General features: G+C 42.1%; 1 protein-coding gene across 15 annotated transcripts in view; it reads left to right on the top strand.

Moving 5' to 3' along the window:
- LOC140734540 (muscleblind-like protein 3) overlaps positions 1-21371 on the top strand; it is a 255389-nt gene that overhangs the window by 220878 nt on the left and 13140 nt on the right. For 8 of the 15 annotated variants that reach the window (XM_073058651.1, XM_073058649.1, XM_073058659.1 and 5 more), the window contains 5 exons: positions 1652-1705; positions 4880-5030; positions 6658-6693; positions 12922-13010; positions 13358-13431. In XM_073058651.1, the coding sequence (XP_072914752.1) occupies positions 1652-1705; positions 4880-5030; positions 6658-6693; positions 12922-13010; positions 13358-13414 (387 nt within the window). In that variant the 3' untranslated portion in view covers positions 13415-13431. The remainder of the gene's footprint in view (positions 1-1651; positions 1706-4879; positions 5031-6657; positions 6694-12921; positions 13011-13357; positions 13432-21371) is intronic. The other 7 variants (XM_073058657.1, XM_073058658.1, XM_073058660.1 and 4 more) reach the window with 7 other exon arrangements.

The following is a 21371-nucleotide window of genomic DNA, read 5'->3' on the forward strand; positions in this document are numbered from 1 at the left end:
GCAAGCACTTGCACAACGGCTGGCTCTCATTTTCCCGAAATTCATGCTGTTTGATGCAGGGCTCCTTGTCAATTGGGTTGCCTACTCTAATCAAAACTAGCAGTGGCATCCTTTGTAACAGTGGTACAGATGATCCATCTTTCTTGCCTGATGATACCTTTGACAGACAAGACTTTGTGCTCCATTCACAATTCTGCAGCTGGGTGGGACTACACGTACATGGTTCCATTCTTAACCCAGGCTATGCCTTCTCCTTTTTCCACAGCTTTGCTTACATGTGTTCCCCAGAGATTCATTTTGAGTCCCTCCTACTTCTTGATCATACATTTGCCCCAGGCAATATCATCTGAAAATGTCATCACTTTCCAAATATGTGTTGGTAATACCTTGCCTGACCCCTGTCCCCATCTCTCCATCTGATTAGTCTGAGTTTCTGGAGGGAGAATTCAGAAGATCCTTCCTGTTCTGATAATGCTGAGGTAGTCATAGTCCATGGATGGCAACTGGGTCCACTCTTGCTATCAGCCACCAATTCTCACTAATCCTGCACTAATTCTATATTTCATTCTCTCCACATTCTCATCGATTCCCCCCAGATTTTGCAACTCTCCTACACAATTTACAACAGATAATTCCCACTTTTTTTGGAGGATCTGGGACAAAAGTGTGGTGAAGCCCCTCAGGTTGACGGGGAGAAATTCTGCACAGACAGCGCCTCAGCTCAGTGACTTACCCTGGGTCGACATCGACTGCCACCCGAAAATACAGGGCACCTGTCATGAGACAATAATCCCATCTGTAGGTTTTCCTGCAAGAACTTTCCTCACTCGTTGCATCATCCTCACTGGATCAACAAATGGAACCACCACCACTCTATTCCTCTCTGCTGGCTAGCAAAACTATAGGAGCCTTTCACCATAAGGAGTGCAACAGCTTAATCTTCATTGGGCCTTGAACATTCATCTGCACAATGTCTAAAAAAATGGGTTGCCATACAAAAGATAGGTTAACGCAGTTTTAACTGATTTTATAAATAAGTTGACACCAGTTTTAATGAGCATTTTGGTAGAAAATGTTCATCCCCATTGACCATATTACATTCTATTCCACCTTCACAATGGTAGTTAGTGATGGATTTGCAATACTAACTGATAGCCACTTATTTGTGAGTTCACAAGATATATACTTTGAGGGTGAGATAGTGTTTTTTTCAGATACTGTTGAAACCAGAGCCCATGTCGTACAAAATAAAATTCATCTTAACTCTTGGTTCTATATTCTGCATTGATGTAGAATGCCCTGGACAGAAGCTCTTATCTATCCAATGCTTTGAAGTTTATGTAATGCATTTTAACTTCATTTTGAAGATATTTTTCCTTGTGTGATTCCAATCGTTTATGTGACAATGGTCTGTGTAGATAGTAAGATGTCTGTTTTAATTATAACTGCTGATCTGCCACAGTAGTAATCACCTTTAGTTAAGCATGTTGTTACTTTCAAGATGTTGTATAATGCATTCAGTTCTTTTCTTTCTCTCCACCTGCCACACTCATTGTTGTCCCTATGACACACCTCTGCTTGCTGTTTATGTTAATGCGCTTGAATCCCATTCGTCCATTGCCATCCATGTGCTCGCTGCCTGCTAAATAAGACTCAGCCAGCTGTCAGATCACTGAAGCGACCCCTCGAGGCGACCTTTGACCTGGTACTTGCACCTTCACCTTCTTGCTTTGCATGTGGCCTTTTTTTGTGAGCATGATGCTAGAGTGCACGAGAAATTTTCATTTGCCTGGCGGTGTAATTAACCTTGAAGACCTGGTTGTGTAATTAACCCTGAAGACATTCAGTTGGAAATTGCTCTGCTCAGAATGTTCAGCTTTGATGCAAAGTTACATAATGGAATTACCTAAGGGTTCAACGTGAAGAGGTGTGGCTGCAGTGAAACCTGCTTCTGCAGAGTAAGAACCTGGTTAATATCTTTTTTGGGTCTGGTTACCATATGATCCCCTTAAAGCATTGAATAAAACATGTACAGGAAACTGGAAGTGTCCCAGATGATGGTTAGTCTTTCTTAACATGGGTTGGAATAACCTTCCGATGCATTGAAGGAGAATGAAGGCGATTCTGATCAAAGAGCTGATGCTGCATTCCAAAGCAGGTTCGGCCTTATTGTGTAATGTGGACAATAAAGAGTAGAATCCTGTTAAATACATTAACTCCAGACTAACCTTCTGGTTGAGATCACAGGACATTTCATTAACAATGAAACACACAGCCTGAAAAGATAGTGGAAGCAGATTCACAGTGACTTCCAAAAGGGAATGAAATAAATCTTTGAAAAGGGATGTTGGAGAAGGTCAGGAGAGGGAGAGTAATTGGATACTCTTGGACATCAAGGAGGTTGCGCAGATCTCTGTGCCATGTGGTTCTAATGAGCAGCCTTCAAAAAAACACAATCAATCCCAAAAGGTTGCCAAATTGTCAATAAAGGGTGAACTATTCATTGTAGAATTCAGCAATTCTTCAACACTCAAAAGTGTCGGCCATCCGGTTGTAATTCATAAGCTAGAGTTGGACAATTCCAACCGGACAAGTTAAATAAAGATATTTTTTCTTGAGTTTCTCACTTGCCATTATCATAAATGCCCTTTGAGGAAATTAGCTGTGGTTGACTGGGCCAAGAAATTCATCTGCACAGTGATTTAAAAAAAAATATTGCACAGATATATCAACCCAAATTTAACCAATCTTACACATAAGTTAACCCTGGCTTTAATAGTCTCATTGATGCATTGTTTTTCATGTCCCAGTGACTGTTTCTGCTCCCCTGGAATGATATCAGCAATGATGCCCCACTCAATCTTTGTCTCCAGTGAGATCTCCTTCATGTTGTGCTGATTCACTACAGAGGAACCAGCTATTAATGAAGTGGAAGGCTCAAGTGCACATTATAGGAAGCATTTTAGTAGTTAAAGGCAGAATTCTCTGCTGAGTAGGCTGACCTGGAGCAGGATTGCATTTATCATGAATCCAGAGAGTATAAGCAGACTGTCCATCAAAATAAAATGGCCATAAATGTTACGAGAAATCCTGCAAAAGGATCTTTGCATGTCAGATGAGGAATGGGTAAAGCCAACATCGAGATTGCAAGGTCTATAAATGCTTGCACTCTGAGAACCCATCACTGGAATCTCCTGGCCCTTCCTGCTGTGAATACAAAAGTCTTGTTCCCCAAAGATGGGAGGTTTCTCCGCTTTGTATGCGGAGCTATTTGTGACCTGTGGAATGCATAGGTGAGCAACAAAGTGTTAGGTGAGGCACTTTCCACAGCACAGGTGGTCCGCAGGGATACTGAGGGTGACACTGTAAATGTGGTGCAGGCATTGATGTTTGTTTGCTAGACAAACCCCAGTAGCAACAAAAACACAGGTGCTTTTGATTCTGAAAGGCTTGCTTTAGGATCGGGCAGGACACTGCTCCCTGCTGCTTGGCAGACGTTAGGAATAACTCAGTGGGCAGAGAGGGAACCGGCCATTTTTGTTGGTTAATGCAACTTGACATTCTCATTTGGAAGGGGCTTTGGCTGCATTGAGAGCTTCCTAAACTGCAGGCATGTAAGACTGTTACCCATACCCTTACAGGCTCCTGCTCCTTGGGCAACTTCTTTGTAATCTCTGGACCGTTTATGCAAACCTGTTCTGGTCTGTGCAGAAACAATCCAGAGCAGGCTCCTGGACTTTTCTTCTGAAGCCTGTGCCTCTGGCTGCCCACCCCTCAAGATGTCGATGTTTTCCTTCCCCTCCTCCCCCCTCCATTTCACTTTTATTCCTTGATCTGTGGCCCTTTAAGAAATTCCTGAAGTAAATGCTGTGCCAAAAGATATGACTAACAAGTGAATTTTGCCCCCAGAGCTTGCAGTTCCCTGAAATAGAGTGGTGTTACATGAGGGAGCCCATTAAACATGCCTTTGGATTTGGCACTAATACATCTCGTAATTTGTATTTGAACATTTTCAGGAGTCTGGTAACACTGTTTGAACACCAAAAAATAACTGTAGACTAATTTCTGCTCCTTGTCTTCTGGGCACTGCAGTTTTACAACAGGCATTTACATCTGCTTCTCTTGCTCCCTACCACTTGCAGCTGCTTGTTGGGCTCCCATCAATGTAAAGCCTGATTTTTACTTCATTCAGTTTTGGAAGGTTGTTAAATATTTACAGGACTGTTGATCATGTTGTAAATAGGCAATCTGTGAGTGCGTGGGTCTTTCTGTGTGTGTGTGTGGTGTAGAGAAATAAATTTACCTTAACAAAGCAATATTCTGGAAAGCTACTTGTGTTAAATTGAACAGAAAATACAAGTACTCAATCCATGTGGATATCGTATTTAGTGTTAAGAGATTTAAAAGGAATGTTTTTCTGAAATAAGCCCTGAGACTTTACATCTCTAAGGTTTTCTAATCCCCTGCCTAGAGAGAACCCTGGCTATGTTTATTATCTTGCATGAAGTTTTAAAGTTTTCACTACATTCAATTACCAAGCCTGAAGTGGGCCGACTTTGTTTTCTTTCATTTCATCACGGAAACTCATCTGTCCCTCCTCCTGCGTCTTAAGCTTGGTGAACCTTGTGCCCTGTTTTTATGCTAAACGCTGTGAACTGAGTGTATGGCTCCACTCTCAATTCTCAGAAGGCATCTTGCTTCTCTTGCACATCGTCCATGGTGTCTGCTTCAGCTGCTGCCTTGCATTAGCTTCTGCAAGTCACAGGAAAATGACAGGCCAGTCGGTGTGTGTGCGTGTGTGTGGGTGTAAGTTTGTGTGCATAGTTTGGTGCATGCGTCATTTATTTTCTACTTGTCTTAATCAATCCCTCATCCATAGGCTCTCCAGCCTGGTGCTCTCCAACCTTTACCAAAGAGGCCAGCACTTGAAAAAACCAATGGTGCCACCACAGTGTTTAACCCCAGTGTTTTCCACTACCAACAGGCTCTAGCTAATATGCAGCTGCAACAACCAACATTCATCCCAACAGGTTAGTCCATTATCACTTGCGCTGTTCATGCATTCTCTCACTTAGCCTTTGGAAATCATGTGACCTCACTATTGGGGTTTACGACATAAACAGATTATTGAACCAGTTTTAATGTTTAACATAACTGCCGTCTTTATTTAGGATTTCATGGTGAAGTATATATAACATTATTTTTCAGATCAAGCTTTCAATTAAATGTTGCTTTTTAATTTTATTGAAGTAATTTTCACTGCAGCTTCGGTATGTTCTTATCTCGCATATTATCCTAGATAGGTGGTGGGCTGGAGATACATCTCTACCAAAGGAGGTGTAAGGTGCTCCTTCCATCCACTAGTCTGCAGGTCACCCTCAGGCACAGTGTAGCACCTGCTTAGCCCCCACCCCCCCCCCCCCCGATCAGGGTCACGTGAAGCCATGGGAGCAGGAGGTGGATGGTCATATGAGCAGCTGGTGCATATCACAAGTCCCAGTTATGCAACCACTGACGCCAGGCAGGCAATCTCTGAAGAGCATTGATAATGGCTGGGGCCACTGTCTTGTAAAGATACTGTCCAGAAGAAAGCAATGGCAAACCACTTCTGTAGAACAATTTTCCAGGAACAATCATGGTCATGGAAAAACCATAATCGCTCACATCATACAACACGGCACATAAGGAACAAATAGATTGTCCTAGAATATAGCAAGAGCCAGGAGATCAGTGCTTGCTGTTGGATGGAGTGGGTGGGGTCTTAGTCAGAGCAAGAATAGCTGTCCGACATTAGCCAAGCTTAATTGTCATCATTTCTGAGATGAAGCAAGTTAATGATATTATGATCTTCCTGGGATGGATGTGTTACCTTACGACTTGAGAATGAGCACTGGGACTGAATTCCTTGCGTGCAGGTCAAGTCTGCCAACACTTACCGCCTGGTCTTGCCCAATTATGTGGGTGAGCTTACCAAAAAGTACCGCCATCTCACAAGCTGCAGGCCAGTAGAAGAGTTAGAAATGTTGGTGTGGTTCCATACGTCAACATTTTCAATGTTTCTGTTTGGACATTTCTTTGTGATTTTCAGTAAACAAATTGGATTGAAGAAAGTAATTCTGCTATATTTTAGATATGTTGTAAAGTTTGCTTTTCAAATGGTTTTGATATTTTCAGGACACACAAATTGGACTTGGCCTGGGATTCAGAATACATGGGATTGCATCAGGACAGTTCTGTGCCCTGTCTCATGGTAAACAGTGGGCAAGAAAAGCAATTCCAATTCTGCATTCCGAGCCAGGCCCAATTTCACTCCCTAAGTGTCCTTAGTGAGACCGTGTGAATTAAGATGCAGTTTGTAAACACTGGAAGGTATTTAGATCTTGCATCTTCTGGGCAGGAACCAGCAACGTTCTATTGCTCCACTTACTAATGCAACTGATACTTGCTTCACATCAATCTCCCAACAAAATGCTGCAAATCTAGATGCTTCTAAAAACTAATCTCTAACCTTGCATGTGCTGAGGTGATCAACGAAGCTGATTCTACCAGCCTTAATGTGTGAAGAGAGTGTATGTGTGTGTTTGTGTGTACACTAACTGTTTCTAACCAATGTTTTCTTTTGTTTATCCTCTCCATGCTTCACTGCATGATCTGCAGGCTCAGTATTGTGCATGACTCCCACTGCAAGTGTTGGTAAGGTTGCAGCTGTTACTCTATCAAACATTTTGACCTTTCTTTAACTCCTTTGAGTTTTCAAACATCACTGTGTATCTGTGTTTGGAAGTGTTGGCTTCATTCAGTATTCCATTTCAGTTTTCCCACACAAGAACATAAGTGATTAAAGCAGGAGACCTTCATCCCCATTTTACTGTCAGTCAGTAAAATGGTGGCTGATCTTTTACCCCAGCCTAGTTACCTGCACTAACCCAATACTTCATCTTTTCTCAAGCCTATCAGATTCTAACGTGGCTAACAAAGCCAGCCCCACAGCTGCACTGATCCAGTTCATTCCGGATCTGTTTATGTGGAGTTTGCACGTTCTCCACGTTTCTCTGGGTGCTCCAGTTTCTTCCCACATCCTAAAGATGTATCCTAAAGATAAGTTAATTGGCCTCAGTAAATTGTGTAGGTGAGTGGCAGAGTCCGGGGGAGGGGATGACTGTTGTTGCTGACAGTACAATATACAGGGTAAAACAGTTTAGCACAGGGTCAAGCCCTGTAGCCCATGTCTGTGTCAAATATGAGTCCAAATTAAAGAAAATGTCATCTGCCTGCACATGATTCATACCTCTCCATTCCCTGCATACTCATGCGTCTGTCTGAAGCCTCTTAAACACCACTACCATTTCTCCTTCCACTGCTACCCCTGGCAGCCTGTTCCACACACATCACTCTCTGTGTAAAAAGCTTGCCCTGCACATCTCCTTTGTGCTGGAATAAAATGTGAGTAATGTAGAATTAGTCTAAATAGGTGGTTGATGATCAGCACAGATTCAATGGGCTGAAAGGCCTGCTACCACACTCTCCAATACTCCAGTGATTTTGAGCTGGAAAGCGATAAGGAGATTCAAAATGGCAGTGGGGAGCCTCATTCACTAGAGCCCCAGTTGGTTTCCAAAGGTGCACTTTAATTATTAGCCTTTCTCCAATCTGTGTTCCCAAAGAGTGGAATCTATTCAATGGTTCTGTGACTGCAGCTCACTGAGAGATCCAACCAGCTGTAGATGAATGAATGAAGCTTGGGCTTCTGATTTTTGGAACTGCTGCATCAGAGCAGATGGCCACAAGGTTTAACTACTGGGAAGGTGTACAGAGACTGGGCATGCGTTCCCTTAATTTGGTCATTTAATTGAAGGATTGCAGCTGACTAAATTTTAGGTGGCAGGATATTTGGAAGGCAGTTATTTTCCTTTAGAATTGGGGTTCTTTGGTTCTTCAGGTCAAATGTCATGCCTTGGTGTGTGTTCAGTGAAGTGGGTGTTCAGAGAACCCACAGCAAGATCAATGTACCTCTCCCATAGCAGAGTACAGGACAGTTCTCGAAGTGAAGCACATCCTGCATAATTAGAAGATTTTGTCAGTATGAAAAGGTGTCACAGGCATGGCAATGGAACACTTCATTGAATTCTTTTTTTTACTGATCTTGAGTTTAACAACCTTGTTGGATAGTTTATGTTCTTCACCTCCATCTGTCAGCTGCTTGTGGACATTTAGGTGCGAAAGTGCCTGTGATTCAGTTAAAATGAGAGCCTTCTCAGTCTCCTGCTGTCTCTAGTGGGTAAGGCACCTCACACACCGTGGTTTGGCTCAGTTTCTGTGTTGTGGTTTAATTCTAAAATCAGGCCTTAAGTCTCAGGGTTGGAGTTCTTGTGCCACTGCTTAGGAAGGGAATCTGAAATTTTTCTCTATTACAGTCCAAATTTTTAAGGATAACAGGCCCGCCTTTCCTTGCCAATGGGAAAGAAACCACTTGCAAATCTCCCCTGATGTCACTCAAACCCTCACTCTCTCAGTGTTGCTCTTCATACAACTTTGTGGGAGGCTAATCAACTCGTCAATGCCAGTTCTCAAGGTAATTCTATCAATCCCAATCTGCAGGGTATTCCTTGTACAAGTCCGTTAACTCCCCACCTACTTCACAGCACTCACGTACACTGTGGGTAGTGTACAGCGGTCTGTGAGCTTGCCTAGCTCCGGGTGGTTGGGATGTGAAGCACCAGGGGAAGGCCATGCAGTCAGAGCACAATGTGGAAACTATGCACAGGCAGGACAGGTCACGACTGAACCCTGGTCTCTGGAATTGTGTGGGAAGCAGATCGATCTGCTGCACAGTGTCAGTCTATCCTCAGAAGCTGCGATCAAAGACTTGCCCTGCTGGCTTTGGGTGTATATTGCTAATTGGTTATATCCAACTCTTTCCTTATGGACTTACTCCGGTTCCTTAATTACCAGTTACAGTTTAAGCTTTAACTATGTGTATTCTCAGTAGTTCCAGCACCCTTGCTAATCAGCTGTCACTTTTAGTTACAATAAACCAGCATATTTAGTACATGGGGGAGATGCAAGAACATATGTTTTGGCCTTGTGTATGAAGGAAACAGATCTTTCTCAAGAGTTCAGGCTAATCAGAAGCTATGTTGAAGAGGGAAATCGCAGGAAAACAGGTCCTTCAGCCCCCTGAGTCTGTACTGAACATCAATCACCTTCTTACACAAATCCCTTATTAATCTCACTTTTAATTCTCGCAAGCTCATTAACTACCCACAGACTCTACCACTCACATTCACAATAGGGCAATTTACAGCAGGCAATTAACCCACCAGTTCACTTGGTACAGGTGTGTGGGAGGAAGGTAGAGTAGTAATGGGGAGACGTGCAAACTCCACACAGACAGCGCCTAAGGACAGGATTGAACCCAGGTCTCTGATTCTGAGAGGCAGCAGCTCTATCTGCTGCCCGGTAGTTCCTTGCTATGTGGTCTTCTGCCAGCAGGTCTGTGTCAACAAGGAGATCCAGCTACACAGAGGATCTACTGGGTAGCTAGAAGGGTTCAAGTTACAGGCCACGCTCCGTTCTCTCTGTTATTATGTTCATTCATGGCCTGTACTGTAACAGGGCCATTGCAGAGTAGTCGTAGTTTCCAGGTTAGGGTAGCATCTCTCTTATTGGAGGAAGGTAGAGGATTGGTAGGTGATAGTAATTTAATATGCCAATTATACCTGCCCTTCTAGAAACTGAGGCCAAATTCACAGCCAATTTCTGGGTCCTAATCTTTTCCTACAAAATGGGCCTATTTTTGTCAACAAATATTCAGAAAAATGGCAAGGTGGAGTTCAGTTTGTATTACTTAGAACAGTTATCGGCAGAGCAGGGAGGGGGAAATGTGAGAGGGTGTGATATAGCCTCAGGAAGCTCTACAATGAAATATAAGACAAGGACATCGTACATATGACGTTATAAAACATTAGCCAGGACTGTGTGCAGTTCTGCTTTGTCACACAGTAGAAATGATGTAACAGCACTGGAGAGGATGCAGTGGGGATTCACCAGGATGTGACCTGGATTGCAGTGTCTCATTTATAAGGGGAGACTGGAAAGGCTGGAATTGCTTATCCGGGGGAGGAGGAGGCTGAAGGGTAACTGAAGAGAGTTATGTAACTTTCTAAAGGGTATAAATAGCTTTTTTTTCTTGGTGGGGAGTGTCCAAAACAAGAGGTATAAATTGAGGGGTAAGAAGTTTTGAGGGGACCTGTGGGGGGTTTTTTGGTTGGAATCGAGAATGTGCTACCTGGTGAGGAGATGGAGACAGGGACTCTCTTGAGAAGCATCCAGACAAGCACTTGCCAAGGGCACAGAGAGCTACAGACCAAGTACTGGTGAATGGGACATCCGATAGTTCACACGGACATGGTGGTCTATGTGTTGTGTGACTTTGAAAGCAGAAGCTGACAGGAGGAAGCTGGGACTGGAGGCGAATAGTCTTAGGACTCACTCTCCCTGCAGGATGAGTTGTGGAGGGACAGACAAAGGAATCTGAATACATATCTCTTTTAGTGCACTAGGTATATGGCTGAGTAAATTAGATTTAGACAGGAACACAATTCCACAGTTTTCACCATTCCTGGATATATTTTAGCTCCCACTCCTGTGCCAGAATAGAGACAACGGAGACTGCAGATGCTGGAATTTGAACAACAAACAACCTCCCGAGAGAACTTAGTGGGAGGAAAGAAATTTTGGAGGGTTTTGACCTGGATTGTCAACAACACACACACCTGCTGAGTTCCTCTGGCTAATTGTTTGTCGCAGTTGGTCTCACTGTTGTTCATTGATGATATATGCTCTACTTCAGTGCCAATACCATGCCACTATAACTAGTATCCAAGTTAGCACTTAGGAATTGTCCTGTTCAGTTTCACCTGGGCAAGGAGCAGGTTTAACATAACCAGCTCAACATAAGTCATGGCTCAGTCGCTATAACACCCAGTTTTAACCCCTTGTGAGGATATGTTTTGTAAATGGTAATGTCTCACCCCAAACATTGACTGACTAAAATTGCCCCTCTAACACCTGTAGAGCTCTGTTGTGAAACAAGAGATGTTTATCTGATGTAGTCATAGAGCCACCAGCCATCAGCCATCAAATACAGACATTTCCACAAGTTCTACACAAACACCATTTGATTCTCCCCACACTCCTGTTAACACCCCTCACCTCCACCAGATCCTAGCACCCTTCACCAGGAGAAATGTGCACTGGCCAATTAATTCACCAGTCTGTTGTCATGAGCTCTCTAGGGAAACACAGACAGTCACAGGAAGAACGTGCGAACTCCACACACCCACCCAGGCAGGGCTGAATGCGTAGAAGTTCCCCAATTTGCTTGAATGTGTAGCACAGTTCAGATGGCACAGCTGTATATTAATAGCGGTATATTTTCAGTTCAGGGTGCCATGTGACTGGGCAGGTGGTCTTGCAGAGGAAACGGTAGGAGCAACTCTTCCTCTGATCCTGGTCCATGTGGGATTTGAACAGAGCAGTCTGAGAAATCAGACGTGTCAGATGGACAGAGAACGCGATGAGCAGGAAAGATAGATCCAGGGGCACCCCCAACCCCTAAGCCTGCTTGGTATAAACCGCAGGCAACTGTGCACGAGTGGAGGGTGGAACTGGAATCTCAGGAGATTCAAAATAATTCCGAAAGCCACTGCTATCAATTAAAAATGAAGAACAAAAAATGGTGGAAATATTCAATGGGTCAGGCAGCATCTGTGGGGGAGGGGGGGTGAGAGAGAGAGAGAAGTAACAAGGACTTAAGGTTAATAACTTCTCATCATCTTCACCTGGAACATTTACTCTGCTGTTTTTTTTCTCTCTTCTAGTTATGATTTATGATTTTATTCCAAAATAATTGTTTAGCTTGAGTACTAGAGCAAAAGGAATGCAATCTGGACTCATGGGGTGCTCCGAACATGGCAAATGACTCTAGGTACAGCCACAACATCGAGTCTCTGAGAGAATAGGACACCTACCCAAGTTTGATTAGACATCCTGTAGCTGGGGCTTGCAAAGCCAGAGGTTTACAGCAGAAAAAGACAGAACTTTAGGTCTGATCATACATGCTGCAGCTACCAACAATAAGGCATGGATCAGTTTGTGGACTTTTCATTGAGCAGCTCCTGAGTGTGTGTGTTTGTGCATACATGTATACATATTTGTGTATGCATTCTGTTTGTGCAAATATGTATCTGCTTGAATAAACGTGCATGTGTGTGTTTGTGTATATGGTCATCCACATGTGTTTTGTGTGTCTGTTTGTATATTTGTGTGTGTGCGCGTAAGAAGTAATGAGAGGCAAGGTTAATAAAGATATTATCTGACTTTTGATTGTTCTCATTCAGGATTCAGTAAATTTGGAACTAAGTAGTCGCCTTTGTTTGATAAACACACCCACTTTCCTCATAGAATGTAATTAGTTCTAGTATGTTTCCAGTTAATTAATTTTAATAAGGAACTACAAAATTGAGATTGTTAACTGTATCTAGAAAATTTCAGGTAGAATTTTTGTCAAGTACCTGTTAAATACATTGCTTCAAAGTCTGTGTTTTATTTTATATAATTGCACAAATACATCATTATGTGCCTGATAATGTACAAAGTCTTTTAGAGTGTTTTAAGTTCTCCTTAATTACAATTGTAATAAGCTTTCTCTTTTTTTTCTCTTTTGTTTTTTTTTATTTCTTTCAATGCTGTCTTGCTTTTTGCACTGTGATTGCATGCTGGTATCACCCTTCATGATGATGTCACATGGCTTGTTGCTGTGATACCTGCCACGCCTGCAATCCACACCACATGTTGCCATGGTCACCATAACGCTACACCCTTCCCGTTTGTTGCTTCCATGGTGTCCCCTACTGAAAGTACCCATGATGCACGGCGCTACACCTACCACTGTGTCTGCAACAACAACACCTGCCACCAACGTTCCGTTTGCAGCAACAGCCAATCAGGTTTGGCTCTTTAAATAGCTTTTATTTGACATTTCTTGCTCCAAGTGAGTTGTTGCTTTAAAATCAGCACAGATTTCAAAGTCTTTCAGTTTTACTAAGTTTAAGTCGAGGAAAGTTGTTTAAAGTTGAGTATTCTTCAGTCGCAACTTCAGTGTTTGTTACAATCTGGAAGTAGCTATGCATAATTTTAGTGACATTATTTTTCCCTGATTTTAAAACTGTCAGTTAATTCATTCACTGCATACAGCTGTTTATGTAATGTCAGTGCTAGCATGTGAATGTTAATATATTCGGGATAAGTTGCTTTTAAAGGATCAAATTTTAATCTGAAATCTCTTCCACCTTAGATGCCCATTTTATCAATAGATGAACTCAGTAGCAGCATGTTTGTTACACAGATGTAGACCTTACGGATAGAACAGTAAGTTTCTTTCAATTACTAATACAAACTAATTAGAGTTCCTGTCAGTGCCTACAAGTTATTGTTTCATTCTTTCTGACAAAGCCAAGTAATTCAGCCGGTGATGTTGATGATGATAAGAATTCATGGTCGCAATGGTTCATTCTAGAACTCACGTTTTAATCATATCAATGTGGTTTTAAACAAGGAATCTGGCATGTTAACCAGTTGCATGCAGTTTGTATTTTTAATTGTCTGATATTGTATCCTGGACTATATAGATGTGAACTGCATGATTCTAAAGTAATTCTGTATATTGTGGTTGGAACGCAGCTATTGTGGCTCAGGGGTAGCATAACTCTCTGCAACAACCTGTGTTTCGAAGTTTAAAAAGAGCTTAAAATATATATTAGCTAACTTCAGCCACAAATCCACCTCCAAGCCATTTGCTGTTTAAATATCAGCACAGAAATCAAAAAGGAACAATTGCCATCAGCAGGTCAAACAGCATCTATGTAGAGAGAAACAGCCAAAGTTTCATCAGAATATGAAGAAGAGAATTCAACCTAAAGATAAACACCGTTTCTTTCTACAGATGCTGCCTCACCCGCTGAGCATTTCTACTTCTGTCTAAAGCGGTACAGAATGTGTTTAATGCATTGCTAGAACATCCTTGGCCACTGTCACCTACTCTGGTTGTAGATGCATTTCTATGGTTGTTAAGGCAAAGGAATAAGAGGTTAGAATGTTAGTTTCTCTTATTAAATTAAAAATAAAAAATTAAAATTAAAATCAAAATTAAATTAAAGAGAAACAAGAGTAATCAGTGGAAATAAAAATCAGATGATTCCTTCAATCTGCTCCAAAACTTAGAAAATTTACCTTATTTTGCTCTGGATCAATGAAATTGAACTCAAAGTTTCAACACCATTCCTTGTCTGCTAATCACCCCTCTTGTTCCACAACTTAAACCGACTTCCTGATTTCCTGTATTATGTAATAATTAATTTACCAAACATGGCTACTTTATTGAAAGGCATAAAAAAGATTTAAAAAATGCATTCGCTGGAAATCTGAAATAAAAATATAAATTGCTGGAAATAACTCAGCAGATCAGACACTTCCAATGAAGGTTCTTCAACCGCAATGTTAACTTTTTTTAGATTTTGATTTAATAGTTTAATTACTCAAAGCCAGAAGGATTCAATTATTAGCAAAACGTACAACACACTGGAGGAACTCAACAGGTTGGGCAGCATCCGTGGAATCAAGCAGTCAACGTTTCAGGCCGAGACCCTTCGTCAGGTCTCAGCCCGAAATGTTGACTGCTCGTTTCCACGGATGCTAACCGACCTGCTGAGTTCCTCCAGTACGTTGTACATGTTGCTTTGACCACAGCATCTGCGGTGTACTTTGTGTTTAAGATTCAATTATTTATTTGTGTAATTATGTTACATTTCTATAAGATTTTTCTGTCCTTAGTTAAAGGGAAAATAAAAATGGTTCCATCAGTTCAACTTTCAGGATGCCCAAAAGTGCTTTGTAGGCAGTGAAGTGCTTTGAAAGTTATCATATGTTAACACAAGAGATGTGGCTGTTTCCGAGTGTGCATAGAAAGATTCCACATCTAATTAAGTAATACATCTGATTAAGAAAAGGAACTTACTTTACCTGGTATCAGTGATAATCACCTTAGAGCTACTGAGATTTTGCATAAACCCACCTGTTTCATGAACATCCTTCTGTGAAGGAAACATATTATCCATTTATCCATACCTGGTGTTATCAGCAGTCTCACTCTCTGAAGTGTTCTAGAAAGCATCATGGTTCCTGGTCAGATTGAAGTGAACAATAGATAGTAGTGTAGCCAGTGAACAAATGAAGAAAAAGATGGGTTCAGTTTAACATATAAACTAAATGATGGAATCTCCGCTGTTGCTGCTGCACTGCTGAGAACTACACTGTGTCCGACTAAGTTGTGAGCTCTAGGGAAGTTTGAACTGGCCTCAGGGCCAAGTTTCTGGCAATAAACCAAGTCTGATCCCTTGCTTAAGCACATTGTTTGTGATTCATTCCGGTGTATATAAAAATAAAGTGAGTTTATTAAATCAATGGCCAAGAGAAAAAAAATGTAAAGAGTTTCAATAGTAAAGTGATCCTAAACCCTGGATATCTTGGGGTCCACACTTGTGTCACAGTGGTGTTATAGATAGTGTAGCTGCCTCACAACTGCAGTGACCCCAGTTCAATCCTGACCTCAGCTGTTGTCTGTGTGCTCCAATCTGCTCCCAGACCCTAAAGATATGTTGGGAGGTTCAGTGGCCAATAGAAATGGCCACTGATGATGTTAGCATGTGAGAGAATTGGGGAACAGGTAATAGATATGTGATGGAGAAGACATTACACAGATAGAAGTGAGGTGAACAGGGTGGTAGGAACTGATAATGATTCTAATGAACTTCAGTCCATTAACTTCCCCTAAAGCCAACATTGTTAACTAAACTTTCATGAATCTAGTTTAATGTTGCTCTATATGGCCCAGTGGCAGTTCTTCCTTAATAATTATTTCCAAAGGCATTTTGGATATACAATATATTTGGGATGGTTTAATGGTGAAGTTGCCAGTCGAGTACCTTACAGCCCTGCTTTTCCCCTGTTGTCCACTGATTCCAATTAATGCATTTGCATGTGTGAAAATACATTTTTGGGGCAAGTTTTTCACACAAAAGTTGGTGGGATTCGGGAAGCAGTAGAGGTGTGAAGGATTAAACGTTTAAAGAGCATTTGGACAGATATGTGGATAGGAAAGAATTAGAGAGATATGGGCCGGGTACTTAGATAGATTTTGATAGCTTTGACAGGCATTTTGGTCGGTTGGATTGAAGAGCCAGTATAACTCTATTAGCCCATGATCATGTGATTATTTTCTGTGCAAGGTATTTGGGTGGAATATTGTGTGAAATCAGATTACCTAACTCCAAGGCAAGTAATAAACTAGGAGCTGTCCAAGATTCCAATCAGCTTTCAAAAAGCCATGCTGCAAAATTAGTGGTGCCAGGATGACAAAAACTGTCCTAAAGGCAGAACTATACATGTTAACCAACACCCCAGTACCCTCCATCATTATCCCTGATGTGAACTTTCACAACACCGGTCAGATTCATGGTGGTTTACAGTTGGGAGGTGAATGTCCCATTGAAGCTGTCAAGGGAATAATCATTGTTTGATGTTTGTGTAAATAATTATCACTTACAATTCATCAGCACTTTCTTTAATGTTATCTCGGCCTTGCTACATGTTACGACACTTGCTTTCAATTTAGGGAGTTACCTTGAAGGATTAGCTGGAAGTTTTTGGACTCTGTGCCGAAGAACTCCTGTAATAATGTCCTGGGGCTGAACCTAGAATAACTTTAACCATCTTTCTTTGCACAATAAGGAGTGAGTCATAAAATGATGGAGCACTGAAATAGGCAATTTGCTGAGTTCATGCCAACAATTGAACAACCATTTTTACCCAAGTCCTACCCCAGCTCATTTTAATCTCCCTTCACCTGCCGATGGCTTCTCCATTCTCTGCAAAGACAGGGCAGCTCAGTCTTTTAAAGGCAGAGGAGGTAGAGAATGATTAACTCATTATGGTGCACAAACGTGGCAGGTTCTGTCTTGGTCTTGCTTACCTGATCTGGAACATATCATGATCAAGTGTTGTCCTTCTTATCTGCTGAAGAAGTTTCCTGCCATCATCCTGGTAGGAGTGTACATTCCACCTCAGGTCAACATTAGACAGGCACTGGAGGAGCTGAGCATTGTCATCAGCTGGCACGAAACTGTGCACCTTGACACCTTTCCTGTCATTGCGGGAGATTTCAACCAGGTCAGCTTGAAGAAGTCTAGAAACAACTACCCCCAGCATAGCACCTGCAGGACCAGAGAAGCCAACACACTTCTCCTGTTTACCACCATCAAGAACACTGACCGTGCCGTCGCACGCCCACACTTTGGAAAGTTCGATCACCTGTCTGTACTTCTGTCCCTGGACCGAGAAGGTATAGTCAAAGGAGGCAGGGGAGTATCCACAAGACTGCTTTGAGTTGGTGGATTGGACAATATTCAGGGATTCAGCCTTGAATCTGAATGAATACACCGTAGTTGTCTCCAACTTCACTAAGACCTGTGTGGATGAACCTGTGCCTTTGAGAACATACTGGACATACCCAAAGCAAAAGTCATGAATGATCCAAGATATTCATAGTCTGCTGAGGGCTACGTTTGCGGCACTCAAGACCAGTGATCCGGAACTATATAAGAAATACATGTGCAGCCTACAGAAGGCTATTTTGAGAGTGGAAAACACAATCCCGATTGAGGTTAGAGACAGAATCAGATGCACATCAGCTCTGGCAGGGTTAGCAGGTCAGTACTTTCTACATGATGAATGGCTGTGATGCTTCTCTCCCAGATGAGACCAGTGCATTTTATGCACGCTTTGAAAGGGGGAATAAAACTACACCTGTCCGAATCACTGCAGCACCTAGTGACACTGTGATCTCTGTCTCAGAGGCCAAGGACAGAATATCTTTCAAGAGGCATCAGGCCCTGATGGTGTACCTGGCAGAGTTCTGAAAACTTGTGCCAACCAACTGGGGGGAATGTTCAAGGACATCATCAGTCTCTCATTGCTGCAGTTGGAGGTTCCCACTTGCTCCAGAAGACTGACAATCATAACAGTGCCCAAGAAGAGCAGGGTGAGTCCAGTGGCACTCACATCTATGGTGATGAAATGCTTTGAGAGGTTGGTCATGGCCAGAATCAACTCCTGCCTAAGCAAGGACCTGGACTCACTGCAGTTTTCCTATATGTAGGTCTACAAAGCATTCAATCTCATAGACTCTCCTCTCAACCCTGGATCACCTGGACAATAGTAATATCTTTGTCAGGCTACTGTTTATTGATTACAGTTGTGCATTCAACACAATCATACCCTGAGTTCTCCTCAACAAGCTCCAAAACCTGGGCCTCTATTTCTTCCTCTGCAACTGGATCCTTAACTTCCTCACTGGGAGACCATAGCCTGTGTAGATGGGAAATAATGTCTCCTCCTTGCTGACAGTCAACACTGGCATACCTCAAAGATGCGCACTTAGCCCACTGCTCTACTCTGTCTACCACCCATGACTGTGTGGCTAGGCGCAGCTCAAACGCAATCTATAAAGTTGCTGATGGTGATGAGGATGCGTATAGGAGTGAGATAGATCAGCTGGTTGAGTGGTGCCGTGCAACAACCCATCAATAAGACCAAGGAATTGATCGTGGACTTCAGGAAGGGGAAGTCGAGTGAACACACACCAGTCTTCCTTGGATAGCAGTGGAGAGGGTGAGCAGTTTCAAGTTCCTGGGTGTCAACATCTCTGAAGATCTATCTTGGACCCAACATATTGATGCAATTACAAAGAAGGCACGACAGCAGCGATGTTTCATTAGGAGTTTGGGAAGGAATTAGTATGTCACCACAGACACTCACAAATTTCTACAGATGTACCGTATGAGCACACTGTCTGGAATAGAGGGACCACGGCACAGGCTCAGAAAAAGCTGCAGCAAGTTGGAAACTCAACCAACTCCATCATGGGCGCGAATTTCCCCACCATCCAGGTCAACTTCAAAAGGTGATGCCTCAAAAAGAGCGAATCCGTCATTAAGGACCCTCATCACCCAGGACCTGCTCTCTTGTCATTGCTACCATCAGGGAGGATATGCAGGGACCTGAAAACACTCAGTCAGTGTTTCAGAAACAGCTTCTTCCCCTCTGTCATCAGATTCCTGAATGGACAATGAACCCATGAACACTTCCTCAGTACTTTTCCCTCTCTTTTTGTACTACTTATTTAATTTTTAAATATATACAGTACAGCTTAATGTAATTTATAGTTTTTATTATTATGTATTGCAATGTACTGCTGCCGCAAAACAACAAATTTCACAATATATGCCAGTGATAATAAACCAGATTTTAATTCTGATTCTGAACTTCGTCTAGATTTTCTCAGTTCTTTACTTACCAGGAGCATTCTACAGTGAGCAATCAAGCTAGCAAGCTGTACGTTTTTGAGATAGATCATGAAACAGCACAGGAACAAGCCCTATGCTTCATCGTGAATTCAATGTTGAATTAAACTAAATTGCTTCGCCTCACATTCTCTGCATATTAATGTATCAATCTAAAAGCTTCTTAACTGCCACTATTGTGTCTTCTCTTACCACTACCCCTGGCAACCTACTCCAGACACCTCTGTGTAAAAAAACCTTGCCCTGCAACATCTCCTTGAATTCTCCCCCTCTCACTTTAAATGCATGTCCATTAATATTTGACAGTTCTACCTGGGGAACAGACAGCCTTTATGATGTAGATGTCTTGGCGTAAAGGGGACATGGAATAATGAATCATTTGGATTTTTTTTTAAAGAGTATTGGATGGGTACAGGAATATAGTTTATGTAACACTGGAATATAGGAGCAGGGGCATGAGCAGGTCTCCTGTGCCTTATCCAGGGTTGGCCTCAACACCCCACTCCTGCACTCTTCTCGTATACCTTGTGGTTCAAATGTCTGTCAGCCTCCCCCTCAACAACATGGTGGGGAAGAGAATTCCTATTCTTCACAACTCTCTGAGAGAATAAATTCTTCCTCACCTCCATCCGAAATGGGAGATCCCTGATTTTGTGACTCTCCCTCTGGTTCTAGGTATCCCTGTTGTCAGCATCCACACTCTTAATTCTTCCCAAAATGTTATATGATTCAATAACATCACCTGTCATTCTTCAAAATTCCTGCCTAACCTCTCTTCGTACGTCAACCCTCTCATTCCAGGAAAATATGGAAGCCAAGACTATACAGAGTACCCCAGGTGTTGATGCCTTGGACAAGTTGGAATTAAGGGCCACCTTCCGTGCTGTATAACTCTGTGACACTATGAGTGCCCAATAAAGTTGCATCTAAACTTCCGTTCTATACTCCTTCTAATCAAGACCCATAAGTTTTCTAAGTTGCACTTGCAATTTAATTTCTTTGTTTTCATATGTTATGAACCCCCAGGCTGGTGTTCAGCTGCAATCATTTGTAAACTTGCTCTATTTAATTAATAATTTGATTTTTTAACTTTTCTAAAGAGGAAAACCTTACATGTTCCCACTTTATACTCAAACGCCAATTAGTTGTCCACTCAATTAATCAGCTAATATCCCCACGCAAGCCCTTTATGTCTTCCTCACAGATTGCTACCCAAGTTACCTTTGTACCTTTGGCAAATTTAGCCACAGTATAGGCCATCTTTTCATTAAAGAGCACATTCTTCTCACCCCACAAATTGCTTCTACATCTTCACTTTCTGAGCCAATATATTTTTTCATCATTACAGTTGCATCCAACCTTCCATTAACAAAACTCATTGGCCTCTTGTTCCTTTCTTCGTCTTTATCCAAAATATCAAATGCCCTGTATATTTAGTTGGTCGCCATGCAACCATATCACTATAGTGACTGTCAGATCAAATCCACATATTTCTTCATGTACTTTCAACTCATCTGTCCTGTTGGGTGTGTTCATACAGCCTGCAGTGTTCATACAGTGTTCAATGGTCACACTGAAAATCTATCTATCTGGAGTCAGAGAGTCCTATAATTCTTCCAACTCATCGATGGTAACTAGCATCTCTTCCTGAGCTAGTCCCAGTTGTTTGCATTTGGCCCATATTCTTTTAAATATTTCTTATTCATATGTATGTCCAAATGTATTTTAAATGTATTTGTACCCACCTCTACCATTTTAACCCTATCATTGTGGGGGATTTCAACCAGGCCAGCTGGAAGAAGTCTCTGAATAACTACCACCAACATATCACCTGTATAACCAGAGGAGACAACACACTTGACCACTGTCATACCACCATCAAGAACGCTGACC

This window comes from Hemitrygon akajei, chromosome 10 (assembly GCF_048418815.1).
Source record: "Hemitrygon akajei chromosome 10, sHemAka1.3, whole genome shotgun sequence".
In the NCBI taxonomy this organism is placed as follows: Eukaryota; Metazoa; Chordata; class Chondrichthyes; order Myliobatiformes; family Dasyatidae; genus Hemitrygon; species Hemitrygon akajei.